Below are 14,794 nucleotides of genomic sequence, written 5' to 3'. Positions count from 1 at the left end.
TCTTGTCTCTCCCACCCGAAACCAGAGACAGAAAAAAAAAACCGTCTGGGCTCGGCATCAATCGTTTCAATGGGTCCCGTCTTGGATTGTAACGATTCACATCAACGTCTTGCAAGGTCTTGGGGCGGCTATGGTGGGGGACAAGCCGCTATCGACGCCTCTCCCAATCCAACTGGAACTGGCAGTGGTCCCCTCACGCCAAGTACCAGTACCTGGGCTTGGAAGCTTGACAAGCTCAATCGCAAACCACAAAAAGGGACATGGATTCAACAGATCAACAAGAAAAAAAAAAGAGGACCCCGAGTACAAGCGAATCCCCAAAGAAAAGCTGGATCTCTTCCCCAACTGGCTGGACGGTGAATTCATGCACCATCCATGACGGGAGCCATTGACCGTTCGCAGGCAGAGGCTGAGGCTAGTTAATTCCATTCCAGGTCAGACGAGGTATTTCCTACTTTGGCAATTAGACCAGATTGCCTTGATGAGCCCTCGACACGACCCAATTGTTGGCCCAAGGGTGAGGTGAGCAAATCCCTCTGGTGTCTGTTTCTGGTGGTGTTGTGTTCTGCCTCCGAAAGCGCTCTCAAGTGGTTCAATGGATGGGTGAGAAACCTGGCGCATGTGGTGGCTAGTGCCAGGTACTTGAGGTACATCCTACTGCACGGGGGGTCCCGCAGGGGTATGGTCCCGAGCATGTACCTGAGGTACCCGCTACCCGACCCCAAGCCTGCCATGTCCCAGCGGCGCCAGCCCGCCAACCCCACTAAATTTTTGTGGTGTGGGTGACCTCAGGTACCGCGGCCTCACTCATCGATCCCAGCAGGTGCTCTCCATCCCCGCCAGCTGCCGACAGCTTTGACGAGCCCGCCCGCCAACTTGGCCGTCCAGTAGAGAAACGTCCCGCCGTCTTTGACCCTTGAAAGTCAACCAAAAACCAAGCCCAGTTCATTCCTCCTGAATTCTCACTCACCTCCTCCCCGCCCCCTCGTCCCCTTCAACTGTCGCATCTCCTCATCCTCGAGCGTTTCTCTCATCCATTGCTCCTTCCTCTTTTCCTCCTCATACATCCTCCTCTCCGTCTAATTCCTTTGAGCCAGCACTTCCCCCGGAGCTCAAAGCGTCTTCTTCCAGCTGCTGACACCATCTTCTGGTCCCTCCAGCGCTCAAACCTCCAGATCTCCCCATCTACACACAAGCCAGCTCGACATTCGCCATGGCTCCCGCTTCCTCCAGCGGCCTGTCGGCCAACGACAACATCCAGCGTTTCCCGGCTCCCAGCCGGCCGCTGAGCCCTCTCCCCGAGCATGCTCTCTTCACCGGCAAGACGCGATGCTTCGTCTACGGTCTCCAGCCCCGAGCCGTCCAGGGCATGCTGGACTTCGACTTCATCTGCAAGCGCGCCAAGCCCTCGGTCGCCGGCATCATCTACACCTTTGGCGGTCAATTCGTCAGCAAGATGTACTGGGGCACCAGCGAGACTCTGCTGCCCGTCTACCAGCAGGTCGAGAAGGCTATGAGCAAGCACCCCGACGTTGATGTCGTCGTCAACTTTGCCTCGTCGCGAAGTGTCTACAGCTCCACCATGGAGCTTATGGAGTTCCCCCAGATCAAGACCATTGCCATCATTGCTGAGGGTGTCCCCGAGCGAGTAAGTTGAACCAATTGCGCTCCAGAGCTTGAGCAATTGCTAACGCAAAGTCCCCAGCGAGCTCGCGAGATCGCTCATGTCGCCAAGAAGAAGGGCGTCACCATCATCGGCCCCGCCACCGTCGGTGGTATCAAGCCCGGCAGCTTCAAGATCGGCAACACTGGTGGTATGATGGACAACATTGTCGCCTCCAAGCTCTACCGCAAGGGTTCCGTCGGCTACGTCTCCAAGTCTGGTGGTATGTCCAACGAGCTCAACAACATTATTGCGGGCAACACCGACGGTGTTTATGAGGGTATTGCTATTGGCGGTGACCGATACCCCGGTACCACCTTCATCGACCACCTGCTGCGATACCAGGCCGACCCCGAGTGCAAGATCCTCGTCCTCCTTGGTGAGGTCGGTGGTGTTGAGGAGTACAAGGTGATTGATGCCGTTAAGCAGGGCATCATCACCAAGCCCATTGTCGCCTGGGCCATTGGTACCTGCGCCAGCATGTTCAAGACCGAGGTCCAGTTCGGTCATGCCGGTTCTTTCGCCAACTCTCAGCTTGAGACTGCTGCCATGAAGAACGAGAAGATGCGTGAGGCCGGTTTCTACGTCCCCAACACCTTCGAGGACCTCCCCAGCGTCCTCAAGGAGGTCTACGACGGCCTTGTCTCCAAGGGCACTATCGTCCCTCAGCCCGAGCCCGTCGTCCCCAAGATCCCCATCGACTACTCTTGGGCTCAGGAGCTTGGCCTCATCCGAAAGCCTGCTGCCTTCATCTCCACCATCTCCGATGACCGTGGTCAGGAGCTCCTCTACGCCGGTATGCCCATCTCCGACGTTTTCAAGGAGGATATTGGCATTGGTGGTGTCATGTCGCTGCTGTGGTTCCGCCGCCGTCTGCCCACCTACGCCTCCAAGTTCCTCGAGATGGTCCTCATGCTTACTGCCGACCACGGTCCCGCCGTGTCCGGTGCCATGAACACCATCATCACTACCCGTGCCGGCAAGGACCTCATCAGCGCCCTTGTTTCTGGTCTGCTGACCATTGGCTCTCGATTCGGTGGTGCCCTTGACGGCGCCGCTGAGGAGTTCACCCGGGCTTTCGACAAGGGTCTTAGCCCTCGTGAGTTCGTCGACAGCATGCGCAAGGCCAACAAGCTCATCCCCGGTATTGGCCACCGAATCAAGTCGCGAAACAACCCCGATCTTCGTGTCGAGCTGGTCAAGGAGTACGTCCTTGCCAACTTCCCCAGCCACAAGCTCCTCGACTACGCCCTCGCCGTTGAGACTGTCACCACCTCCAAGAAGGACAACCTTATCCTGAACGTCGACGGCTGCATCGCTGTCTGCTTCGTCGACCTTCTCCGCAACTGCGGTGCCTTCTCTGCTGAGGAGGCTGAGGACTACCTCAAGATGGGTGTTCTCAACGGTCTCTTCGTCCTCGGCCGAAGCATTGGTCTGATTGCCCACTTCCTCGACCAGAAGCGCCTGCGCACTGGTCTCTACCGTCATCCTTGGGATGACATCACCTACCTCCTCCCCAACCTGCAGCAGGGTGGCGGCGCTGAGGGCCGTGTTGAGGTTTCTCTTTAAAGGAATGTGGAAAACAGTAATGCAACGGGGGATAAGACGCTGGGTCGTGCAATGATGATTTTGTGCCGGCCTACATAGACGTGCCGCGGAAGACGGCGGTCTGTATGAGATTTCCAATACAATGTAACTAGTGCAGGAGGCCGCAAGATGGCGCTCCTTATTACTCGCTTGAACTTATAGACATGAATGTTGATGTTTGCAATGAATATTTGTCCATGTGCCTATCATTGAGTAAGACCGGTGATTAGACAATGTTCAATGCTTCACAATGAATGCCATCGTTAGGTCGGTCACCGCCTGAAATCGACACTAGGTGCAGTCATGATGTCTAGGCCATGCAGATGTTGGCTTACATTGCCTTCCCCATGGGCATCTAACGCGATCCTCGGGAGCCGAGCGGGAACATAAACGGGGCCCCGTGAAGTATTCTGCTGGTACCAAGATGTTGCTAGAAGTACCATCGGTATCTGTGTACCTACCTGCTCCTCACAATTGCACAATTGTGAACGTCTGATCCTCATCCTAAATGCATCACGTGCCTCCATCATGAGAATGTTGGCGAGATAAGATAAGTGAGTAGTGGAAGGTCACATGACGTCCCTCATACAGCGGAATTGGCACCGGTGCTGGCGGAAAAGGCTTGGCGCCGGTGGGTGGATTTTGACGTTGGTCCGGCTTGTGCTTGCTTGAACGAGGACGACCGACGAGACGAGACGTGAACGGCGGGCTGCTGTATCCCTCTCCAACTGCACAAGAGCGCATGTATACGCCATTGATGGTAAGGTAACGCCATTACCGTACTCGAAGAGCCTATTCTCATACGACAATTACTCCAGACATAGCACTCAACGACGAACCTCACCTCCGAAAACCGCTCTACGAAATCTCCCTCCTCCCAACGACAAGAAGAACCACAATGTCCTACTTCCGAATCACCCTCCACCGATCCGCCATCGGTCTCCCCGAGCGGACACGCGGCGTCCTGGCAGCCCTGGGCCTGCGCCGCCGCATGCAGACCGTCTTCCACCCGGTGCACCCCCAGTTCGCCGGTATGATCCTCAAGGTCAAGGAGCTGGTGCGCGTCCAGGAGGTGGACCGTCCGATGAGCAAGCAGGAACTCAAGGCGACGCGGACGCCGGACAAGGGGTTCTATATCGAGAAGGCTGTGCCGCGGATGTGAGGGAATACCAAGAGGAAGATATGAAAGGGAAAAGGGAAAAAAGAGACTGGGATTGTACCATACTGTAACGACATTCTGTACAAAAGACGGAGCTGGCTATGCGATGTTGGCTCTGCAGGGAGGATAGAATCACGACAAATCACAATGTGTGAAAGACTACAACATGATCACGACTTGATGTAGCCTGTGCCTGGGTGAGCTTGAGCATATTCAGGTACAATGGTCCAATCCCAGATAGAGCGGAGACATGTTGAAACAAGGTATTATTACGAAAGCTTCCAATTATCCTACACCACCCAACCTCCGCCTATCTCGACCGAATTCCTGTATTGCTCCCCAAAAGAGGCCGTTACAAAGGCCCAAAGTTCCTCTCCTGTTATGTGTAGCTCAAATCTTGTGGTCAAGCTTGCTCGGTTCATCATGTCCCTGGACGTGGGAGAAACTGAAGCAAGCAGACAAGCTAGCAAAGGCAGCTATTCCCCCTAAAGCGTAGTGATCAAGGTCGGGTTACTGCTTCACAAACATGATCCCGAGGCGTGTCGGGTTTAGAAGCTGCGAGCCTTGTCGATGTAGTCCTGAGAAGGGGTCTCGTACTCGCTGACAAAGTAGTTCTCGCAGTTACGGCCAAGCCAAACGTTGAACTTGCCAATCTCCTCCCGGAGTCGCGAAACGGACTGTTGATCCATGTTGGTTTGCGCCAAAAGCTCAGGGAGGGACACTGCGCAAAGGTTGGTCAGTCATTCATTGCATCCGAGTGTAAGAGTGTGCCACTTACCAATCAAACGAGCGAGATGTTCGGCGCCGTAGACATCGCAGACCGTCTTGGTCGCCGAGTCGGACTCTGCATTCTCCCACATTTTGCGGAGGTCCATGAACTGGTGACGCTCGAATCTGAACACTCATTAGCCATGTGATTTCTCTTGACAGACAGAGAACGAAACGTACCGGTACAGGAGAATCCTGCTAAGGGCCTTCTCAAAGTACTCACGGAATCCGGCAACGACTTCTTCGAGGATATCCATGCTGGAGGATCCTTCTTCTCGGTGGGGTCGCTCATAGGCCAGATAGTCGTCCAGAATCTTGCTCACTGGCTTAGAATGAGGAAGGGGGACGAGCTGGTTGTTCTTTGTAATGTTCTCCCAGTCATCGACCAGCATAGCCTGAATGTGGTCGGGTATCGGGATATTGATCATGGGCTTGTTGTGAAAGGAGTCCTCCTGTTGAATAGTTAGCGAAGCACATGGCGGAGATCAAGCGATGGAAGCAAAGGCGGGAAAAGAATCAAAGGGTGTATGTAGACAGGGCAACATAAAAGCCAAAGGATTGGGGGTGGTGTGTATCTACCGTCTCAAGAGACTCAAGAGATTCAAGGGGGGGAGGCGACGGCTGCTTTGGTTTGGCCCGAGACTTGGGCGACCTGGAGGCTGTCGAGCGACGCTTCCTGGATGTCGTGGTCGTGACATCGATATTCAGGGGGCTGCTTTTCCTGGGCTCCTTCACATAACGGTGGTTGGGGGGCGGGAGACAGGTGAGATGATCAAAGGGCTCGCGAAGCCTGGCGATTCTCACTCTCTTTCGCCCACGGCTGCCGCTGGACAGAGAAGAATAGGAAGAGGGAGTGGACTCGGGCGAGGAAGTCGTTTCTGGAGAGCCTCGAGCATTTGATATCGGGAAATCCTGCCGAGCAGGAGGAGGGCGAACAAGAGTCATTGTGTTGAGTCGCCGGGGTAGAAATGTGTGTGCAGATGAGGATGCAAAACAAGGAGACGATTCGCAGGAGAGAGAAGTGTGAAGAATGTTGGGAGGAGAGAAGAGGCCAAGCAGGTGCCTGGATGAAAAGAAAAATGATTTGGCGGGGAAATAATATGAAGTAGGCAGTTCTGCAAGATGCAGGATAGAATTTACCTATTTGAGGTGGGCAAAAACTGAGGTGCGAGGCGATGCGATGCAGTGCAGTGGCAGTTTGATAGGAGGTAGGTAGCCAAAGGTTACAGGTCACGGAGCAGAACAAGCAGCCTTGGACACTGTCACAGCACTTACTGGCTGGCCATGGTTCGTGATAGAGCCGCAATTCTCCCCCGATACTTTCAGAGGGCCAATCTAACTTTGGAGGCCATCACGAGCCAGTTTGCTAGGCGGAAGCTCAACTGTATTCCCTCAAGGCACTTACCAGAGGTATGAGTGTCCTCACTCTGCATCCCACAACTCTGAGGGTGCTGATCAAGGACTCCGTGAGATTACAACAAAATGACTGGGAAGTAGAAGCAATACAAAACAGATGGAGATCTTACCTGCTCAAGTTCCCAATCCTTTCCGCGTCTGCCTCCTCGGCTTCCTTGGATGGTGGCGGACCCGGATCGCTCTTCGCTGACCCTGGCGGATTCCGCACCGCTCCGTAGGCCCTTCTTGGGCTGCTTGGCACTTCTCTGCAGGTTGTGCTTCAGCTGGGCGTGAAGCTGGGCGGCGAGCTCTTTGTGCTCGTCGTCGAAGGGTCGGATACGGTCAACCAGGACCCAGTCGTCCCAGGTGTTCTTCCACCCTTTGTAGTGCACCTTGTACTTGTACCCGTCACCGGGCTTCTCACCAGCCTGCACGTCCATGATCTTGGCCTCGTAAAGCATGTCCATGTGAAAGCAGAGGACTTTTTCGTCCTTGCTGAAGGGGGGCGGCGCCGGCTGTTGTCTAGCAGGGGCCATGATTCTGGCTGGCAAAGGAGCCCAGAACTGATGCTGTGGATGCGCAGAAGAGAGAAAAGAATGGTTCAGGGGTATATAGACCAGTTGAAATGCTGCGTATGATAAAGCCTGGCGATCTGGTTGCAGGCGTTGATAGTTCCAAGGTCCAAACGGGGATGTTGAGGCTGTGGACGGGGACGGATGCAGTACAGTGTTTTCCTGCCCAGGGACACAGTAGGTCGCGTTAATGGGACAATGCCTGGACCTTTTTTTGGTTGACGCGACGCGCCTGGGACTCCTGCAATGGCGGGTGCGATAAGATAAGCCTCCACCTCTAACCAGTCCGTGGGTCGCCCCTTGAACATTTGGAGTGACCGTTATTCAGTAACTGGAGAGTCACCCCTGTAAACCATCAACAGCCATCATTAACTCGGATCCCTTTGCATGGCCAATTCGCCCCAGCATCCTCTGCCTCTGTTCACCAAGCAGCTCTTCATTGTGGCTAGCTTACAAAATCACATCACTAACCCAGTCTGGCCATTCAACGGTGCTCCTTGAGCATTTCAGCTGACGGCCCAACAGAATGAGCCGGACATATGACCAAGACCAAGACCTTTTAAGACTTCATAAATAACATTCACTAACAAGGAGATTAGAAACCTGTGGTATCCTAAGTTATTTAAGCCACATGTCTGCTGTCACTAATAGTCATATGGTCCAGCCTTGACCAGGTTTGTAGGGGGCCACGAATGTTGATGGAGATTTCAGCACTCTTTGAACACCCAAACCTACCGTCTTCAGACGTTGGGTCAATTGGCAAAGAATCATTAGGCGCCCCGATCACTCAAAAGAACATAAGAACCTTGATTGTACCCATTTTTTTTTTTTTTGGGACGAGTTGATCAAGTGACTTTCTCTCTGTGTGCCCGTCTGCGGAATCCATGACTACCTATTCGTGTCAGGGCCAAGCACATGGGTTTTCTCACTGTTGTCACAGGTTTTCTGCGCCGACATATCCAGCACAATTTTTAGGCCCGCTAACCGCAAGAGTCTGCCTGTTGTCCATGTCCGAAGCGTTAAGGATCTCCGGGATGCTTCCAAGCGACTGCGCTGCTCCCTCATGGGATACAGCAGGTGGCAGGAGAAGGAGTTCTCGACCAAGCTAGGTCATTCGCGACCCTCTAGACTACAATTTCCAATCAAGCCCGTCTCATGGGACCATATAACTCAGAGTGTTGAGATCGTCATCTATACCAGTACACGTCTTCTCAACCACATCCATGAAGGCGCCCAGCTCCCTTGTTACTGGCCACCCACGCCTGAGGATGAACGCGCACCTGTCAATGGCCAAGTATCTCAGATACATGCCTCCAGAGTACGTTATCTACCTATATCTAGTGGAAGGCCCCTGAGAAGCAAGTCACTGCTGGTGGACCAGGGGGGGGGGCAGCAGTAGTATGCCTTCATGTCGCCGTGTCACTCCAGCATCAACAATCACCCATCAGCATATGAACTCCCAACTTGAAAGGATGTTGAGGTGGACCTGATGCTCGATCAGATAGAAGCCGTTGGCACTGTCAGTAGCCGTAATCTGAGTAGATCCCTACTGCTGCTACTGCCAAGCTTCGAATGGACGTGATTAGCGACCAGACCATGTGCAGTCGAACTGGAGATCAGCGGGCCACCTATGTATCTTGTAGGGAGATAAAGCTTAAGAAAGAGAAGAGGACTGTTAATTGGTCCTTAGTTTGTCGCTTTCCATTTTGATGTCAATCCAGAAAAGAAACCTTGAGTTGACCTCTGATTGAATCCATGATAATAGCGGACAGTGTACAGTAACAACATGAACACTGTATGCTGAATTGCGATTAGTGGAGACGGGCACTTAACGCGTCTTCTGTCATTGTCGACGCGTCTGCAACTTTCTGGCAATACATGATCAATCTATGATCGTAGCCATTGGTACTATTATTTCCTCTTGCCATTGCCAATACTCTCTTTTCGACCCCTTGCAGACGCTCGATTATTGACTCTGCAAAAATGGCTCCCACCGAAACAGAAATTCTCGCCAACTACCTCATCCAGCCGTCGGCTCTCACCGCCATCACGACTCTGGAGCAGTTCAAGGCGCTGTTCCCTCGGCCGTTGCAGTCGGCACCTCTTGTCCGAGCGCTCTTCCGAGATTTGCAATCCCAACGTACGGCGCTCCTCGACGAGGTCGCCGAGAACATTGCCGATGAGGCCAAGAGGGGAGTCAGCATGCGCCGCGAGGTTGTGCGGGCCAAGAGAGAAGCGGAGCGCGCGGATATGGATGCTGAGATTGAGATGGAACGGGCGGTGTGTTTCATCATTCCCCAACACAATGTTTGCTTTTAAGAAACTAACATGGGTTTCGTACAGCTCTTTGGCGAAGCATCAGGCGCTGCGAGCGCCAAGCACACCCTCACGTCCGTTATCCCCGAACTAGAGGGAGCAGCCGGAGCACTCGAGGCCGAAATCGAGAAGTTGAAAGAGGAGGAGGCCGCACTTCTCGAGTCAGTACAACAGACGATCGGCGCACTCAGCGATCTACGGTATGGCAAGTTCGCAAACGGTCAAATCAGCGAGGACATTATCGACGGCCTCAAAAACGTGGAAGCGGCTTGCCAAAACAAATCTTGAAGCGATTGAGGTTCTACCATGTCCCTCCACAACTAACGCTACAAGAAACAAAACAGCCAACCCTTGTCATGACGGGTCATATCAGAATTCTCGTATTATTGAGCGATAGTACCCCCGGCATTCGCTCATGGCATAAAACATCTTCAGATACCCATCATTCATTAACACCGATCCCTAAAGCCTCTTCCACTTATTGGCGTCGAGGGGCAGCACCGGCCTGGGGGCGGCCGGCCACGTCAGGAGCCATGCGGCGGTTCCTATTCTATATCAGCATCAAAGTCATCATTGCTGGGCCTGAAAACTCACATCATGGTTCGGCTGCCAAAGGAGACGAGAAGCATGAACAGCCAGTTGGGAATCAGGCCGAAAGCCCACATGACGTAGCCGAAGGGGACGGCAAGACCGTTCTCGGCGGCCTTGCCGTTGAAGGGGTGGAACCAGCCATCAACGAGGATGAAGTCCTCCTTGTTACCAGAGGCCTGGAGGGCGACCAGGTCGTCTGAGGTGGTGGTGGTCAGGTTGAGTCTCTTCTTGTAAACCTCGACGGGCGCAGGCTTGGGCAGCAGGTCAAAGATGTAGAGACTGGCGGGGCCAGTGGACCACGAGTTGCACAGGATGGGCTGGTTGTCGCAGTTCAGATAGGCCATGTGAGGGCTGTTCTCGAGAAGCGCGAACTTGGCCGCGGTCTCGTTGAAGGCCTGCTCGACGGTTCCGCATCGGCCTGCGCTTGCGTGTTAGCTACTTTATCTATCGCAGCATGTCGCAAAGCGCATTGCGCATCACAAAGGGTCAAACATACCGTAGCACGTCTTGTTTCCGCCAGAAATCAACAACCACCACTCCTCGGGGGTGGTGGCATCAGCGGCGACGGGCTCGTAGAGGGTCTCCTTCCAGTTCTCGAGGGTCAGGATGTTGAGTCTCATGGCACCAGCCTTGGCCTCAGCCGCAGCGATGGGATCATGGTGGCCTGGGTTGGGAATGTAGCCGCCAATCTGGCCGAGGAAGTCCTGGAACTGAGCCTTGTACTGGTCGACGGGAGAGTCCTGAGCGGCGACGAGGGCGGGCAGAGCCGCGAGGACAGTGGAAGAGGAGAAGCGCATGATGGAGAACTGGATGATTATGGCCCTGATTAGGTACGGCGCGTGCTATCGACGGCTGGGGAGATGGACGGGAGAGGTATAAAAGGAGGAGAAAGAAAGGGAGAGGAGAGCAATCTAATGGACAAGCCAAGAAGGAAGACAAGTGATGGAAGATGAACAGGTTCCGGTGGAGATGACGGGTTGGATAAAAGCCCCGGTGAAATTGGATCGCACGGGAAAAAGCTGGACCCTTGTATCGTTGGGGATAGATGCTTGCTACCCTTACTGTCTAGGGACCTACGGCGTAGCTACTGTGGTTAGTAGGTAGACTATGAACCATGACGGCGCCCATGATGCGATTCTGTTCCCCAGCCTTCCATGGATGGATGTCCAAATGGACACGGTTTCTCCCACTGGAATAACCGATTCGACAATGTTTACCTGCCAGCTCGAGCAGCCAATCGGTAAAAGCACAATGCACATGCCTCGGAATTAGGAAACCAATCGTCCAGCCCGTCAAAGGCACAGTAGCTCCGCTGCACTGCGAGCGCGCCCAGATGCTGCAACTCCCCGCGAGAAGGCGGTGATGCCGCCTGTTGGATACCTACTGTAGTTCCAGTTCCTCCAACGTGCTTTAGCGCCAGCCAGAACCAGCTCCAGGGAGCTGGACAATCCTGGTCCTCCCCACAGGACAGCAGAAAGGGCCCATTGTAATCAGGCCCAACAAAGCCTCGGAAACAGGACGGGACTGTGAGACGGGAACCAGCAGAGGGTGTCAGTGCCGAACAAAAAGTGGACGGTCCGACGTTTCTTCCGGGGAGCTCGGCGCGGCGCGTCTCAGACCTCCTGCCTGCCCGTTCTGACGTGAACATTCACGGACTGCGGCCGATTGAAACCTTCATCAAGGCTGCGGTCTTCGTGTTTACCTAAACCCGACAATTTACTTTCCAGAACGTATCTATTTGTCGCATCGCAATATTCTCCTCTCCCAGCGCCTGGGCATATACATTTCCTAGCAACAGAGAGCCCGTCGAATTGCCTAATTCGGACATCACCAACCACCACCATCATGAACCCCCAGATGGGCCAGCAAGGCCAAGGCCAACAGCCTCAGGGCCAGCAGCCCCAGGGACAGCCGCCGCCCATGTATAAGCCGGCCCAGATTCGAAACCTTCCCACACTTAGCGACGAGGAGAAGTCCAAATACGAGCAGGGCCTCCAAGGTCTCTGGAACAAGGCCGAAGGTTCACCCCCGAACAGCCCAGAGAATATCGCCGCGCGACAGAAGATCATCGAGTTCTCTAAGAAATTGATCACCAAGATCCAACAGCGCCGGGCCGCACAGCATCGTATGCAGATGCAGTTGCAGCAGCAGCAGCAGCAACAAGGTCAAGCCCAGCAGCAACCTCAAGGTCAGAATGCGCAACAGCAGCCTCGTCCTCAGGGAGTGCAGCAGGCTGCCGCTGGGCAAGCGACACCTCAGTCACAACCCCAACAGCAAGCAATGGGCGCCGCCCCAGCCCCAGCCGCCAACGCCAGCGCGCCGACACCGAACCCTCAAGCTGCCGCGACCGCCGCAACCACTACTCAGCCGATTCCGATCCCCGAGCATATCATGAGCCATGTCAACAAGATGAACTTCCAGGCTCCGGCACAGCTGGCCGAGAGGTCTGGAGCTAGCGCTACTAGGTGGGTTGAGGAGATTAAGGAGCGATACGGCCGCGCCCTTATGACGATGGAGAGCAGCAAGCAGCGGGTGGCGCAGATTGATAAAATCATCAACGACCGAAATCAGGCCGGAAACCCGTTCAGCGAAGAGGAGATGAGGCAACTACAAATTCGGAAAGAGCGCCAGCTCAAGTCACACGCCGATGCCCATAAGTGGGTTGACAGTGTTCGCAAGCAGCAGACCAACCTCCAAGGTTCTATCCAGGCACAGGCAGCCACTCCTGCCCAACAAGCTGGTCAACAAGCTGCTGCTGCCCAGGCTCAGGCTCAGGCTCAGACACAGGCTACCGCACAAGCACAAGCACAAGCGCACGCACAGGCACAGGCACAAGCTCAAGCTCAAGCTCAGGCTCAGGCTCAGGCTCAGGCTCAGGCAGCACAAAACCAAGCGCGAGCGGGTCAGGCCCAATCCAATCCACAAAACAACGCGCAGACCACGGCTGCGCCTGTGAACGCGGCTATTGAGGCTGCCAAGCATCAAATAGCGGCTGGTCGCGCTTCTCCTGTCAACGGTACGCCAGGTGCAGCGCCAGCGCAACAACAGGTACGCCCAACACAAGGCACTCCTCAGCCAGCCCAACAACAGCTGCCGCCTCAACAACAACCGCAACAGCAACAACAACAGCCAGCACCGCCTCAGCCTCAACCTCAGGTCAAGCAAGAACCCCATACCGCCCCTGCAAATCCCTCGATGGTCGCTGCAGCGAGTCAAAGTCAAACCGGGACTCCTACCCAGAACACTCCCCGAATCCCTACGCCTCAGCATGCGGCGGCGGCAGCGGCAGCGGCCGCCGCTCCTGTTACGGCTGGAGGACCGACCCGGGCGCTCAGTCATTCGGCTGCCATGAGTCTCGCAAACCAGCGAGCTGCCAGCACTCCCGGCAGTGCCCAAGTGCCTGGTCAGCCTGCCAGTGCTGGGACACCGACACCCGGAGGTGCAGTGAATCAGGGTGTGATGGGGCCTAACGTACCGCAACAGCCACAACAAGGTCACCCTCACGCCCATCCACCACAACCTCAGCAAACACCAATGCAGTCTAAAATGCCAATCCCCAAGGTGCTTCCTGAGAAGGCCGTGGCCGTGCCTCAGGGAGTCGCAGTCGGAGGAGGTGTCAACACCGGGCGGCCTACAATGTCACAGGGAAGTGGCACGCTCGGCGGAGTTATGAATCAACCGGCCATGTCTAGAGTCCCAGCCTACAACCACGAGGCCGAGGGTGACCATGTTTTGAGCAAGAAGAAATTGGATGAGCTTGTTCGACAAGTTTGTGGAGGCTCTGCCGAGGGTCAGGATGGAAACCTGCTCACCCCCGAGGTGGAAGAGGTAAGCAAATTGACAGTTTGGGCACATCGGATGAAAGCTAACATAGTCCAGAACGTTTTGAACATGGCAGACTCATTTGTGGACAGTGTTCTCCATGCCGCGTGCCGAAACTCGAAGGAGCGTGGATCTAAGGTACTCGAGATTCGAGATATTCAGCTCGTGCTGGAGCGCACGTACAACATCCGCGTGCCCGGATACTCCTCCGATGAGCTCCGCACTGTCCGCAAGATTCAGCCATCAACAGGTTGGATCGCCAAGATGAGTGCCGTCCAGGCGGCCAAGGTCATGCCGGGCAAGGGTGAATGAGGGAGAATATGACGTCAAAAAGACCGGAGGATGTTGTTAATGGTTGTGAACTACACGGTTTAGGGGCGGAGTGTCGTTTTTTGTTTTGGACTTGGGCGTTGGGCGTATACCCGTATCAAAAGGCGCAAAGGGATTTTGCGAGCATCGAGGACGTCACTAAATCGACGAGGGAGGTTGTTTATGGCTTAGAAGTGCCCCGTTGAGATGATTCAAGATGAGTTCTAGCATAGGTAGTATGCAAGAATCTTGTTGAGATTAATTGGTTCCCGAAGCTGGCACTTCGGTAGCCCTGTGACAGTGACACGAAGGTCCTAGAACTGTAGCCACAGGGTCGAGTCAGTTCACAGGAGGTCGTCAGGGGAAGGCAGCTATTCCCATAACGGGGTGTAACAGATCACAGTATTTCGAGTGCTAGCATGGTGTCTTGTCGGCGCTCCATAATCGATACATTTATTGAATTAGAGAGACTGCCCAGTATCATTGGTGCTCAATAAGACAAAGTTGAAGTTGAATTATTGATAGTGATAGCCAGAATTATGCATCACTGAACAACACGTGCATAACTCACCATCCATTGTTTTTATGCCTCCCAAACTGGAATCGGTTGAT

The 14,794-nt window shown here is 54.5% G+C and overlaps 6 protein-coding genes across 6 annotated transcripts; 4 read left to right on the top strand and 2 right to left on the bottom strand.

The window, feature by feature from the left end:
* Positions 1 to 1,213: 1,213 nt before the first annotated feature.
* Positions 1,214 to 3,232, top strand: LRP88_10260 (citrate synthase-like protein; the record flags this gene model as incomplete). The annotated part of the gene is made up of 2 exons (XM_083246724.1): positions 1,214 to 1,648; positions 1,706 to 3,232. The coding sequence occupies 2 exons, from the start codon at positions 1,214 to 1,216 to the stop codon at positions 3,230 to 3,232; spliced, it is 1,962 nt and encodes a 653-aa protein (XP_083097837.1).
* Positions 3,233 to 4,148: 916 nt separating this feature from the next.
* Positions 4,149 to 4,412, top strand: LRP88_10259 (mitochondrial 54S ribosomal protein uL30m; the record flags this gene model as incomplete). The annotated part of the gene is made up of 1 exon (XM_083246723.1): positions 4,149 to 4,412. One exon carries the CDS (start codon positions 4,149 to 4,151, stop codon positions 4,410 to 4,412), a length of 264 nt encoding a protein of 87 aa, XP_083097836.1.
* A 545-nt stretch (positions 4,413 to 4,957) lies between these two features.
* On the bottom strand, positions 4,958 to 7,108 carry LRP88_10258 (MRG-domain-containing protein; the record flags this gene model as incomplete). Its single annotated transcript, XM_083246722.1, has 5 exons — positions 4,958 to 5,130; positions 5,188 to 5,303; positions 5,358 to 5,629; positions 5,757 to 6,089; positions 6,689 to 7,108. The coding sequence occupies 5 exons, from the start codon at positions 7,106 to 7,108 to the stop codon at positions 4,958 to 4,960; spliced, it is 1,314 nt and encodes a 437-aa protein (XP_083097835.1).
* Positions 7,109 to 9,127: 2,019 nt separating this feature from the next.
* Positions 9,128 to 9,748, top strand: LRP88_10257 (Cnl2/NKP2 family protein-domain-containing protein; the record flags this gene model as incomplete). Its single annotated transcript, XM_083246721.1, has 2 exons — positions 9,128 to 9,424; positions 9,488 to 9,748. 2 exons carry the CDS (start codon positions 9,128 to 9,130, stop codon positions 9,746 to 9,748), a joined length of 558 nt encoding a protein of 185 aa, XP_083097834.1.
* Positions 9,749 to 9,938: 190 nt separating this feature from the next.
* On the bottom strand, positions 9,939 to 10,848 carry LRP88_10256 (uncharacterized protein; the record flags this gene model as incomplete). Its single annotated transcript, XM_083246720.1, has 3 exons — positions 9,939 to 10,005; positions 10,055 to 10,469; positions 10,548 to 10,848. 3 exons carry the CDS (start codon positions 10,846 to 10,848, stop codon positions 9,939 to 9,941), a joined length of 783 nt encoding a protein of 260 aa, XP_083097833.1.
* Positions 10,849 to 11,896: 1,048 nt separating this feature from the next.
* Positions 11,897 to 14,185, top strand: LRP88_10255 (transcription initiation factor TFIID subunit A-domain-containing protein; the record flags this gene model as incomplete). Its single annotated transcript, XM_083246719.1, has 5 exons — positions 11,897 to 12,071; positions 12,134 to 12,189; positions 12,257 to 13,076; positions 13,131 to 13,879; positions 13,931 to 14,185. 5 exons carry the CDS (start codon positions 11,897 to 11,899, stop codon positions 14,183 to 14,185), a joined length of 2,055 nt encoding a protein of 684 aa, XP_083097832.1.
* Positions 14,186 to 14,794: the final 609 nt, after the last annotated feature.

Source organism: Fusarium phalaenopsidis, assembly GCF_050370095.1.
Source record: "Fusarium phalaenopsidis strain FUZ10S chromosome Unknown contig_32304, whole genome shotgun sequence".
Taxonomy (NCBI): domain Eukaryota; kingdom Fungi; phylum Ascomycota; class Sordariomycetes; order Hypocreales; family Nectriaceae; genus Fusarium; species Fusarium phalaenopsidis.
The sequence above is the reverse complement of the archived record's forward strand: the minus strand, read 5'-3'. Positions and strand labels throughout refer to the sequence as shown.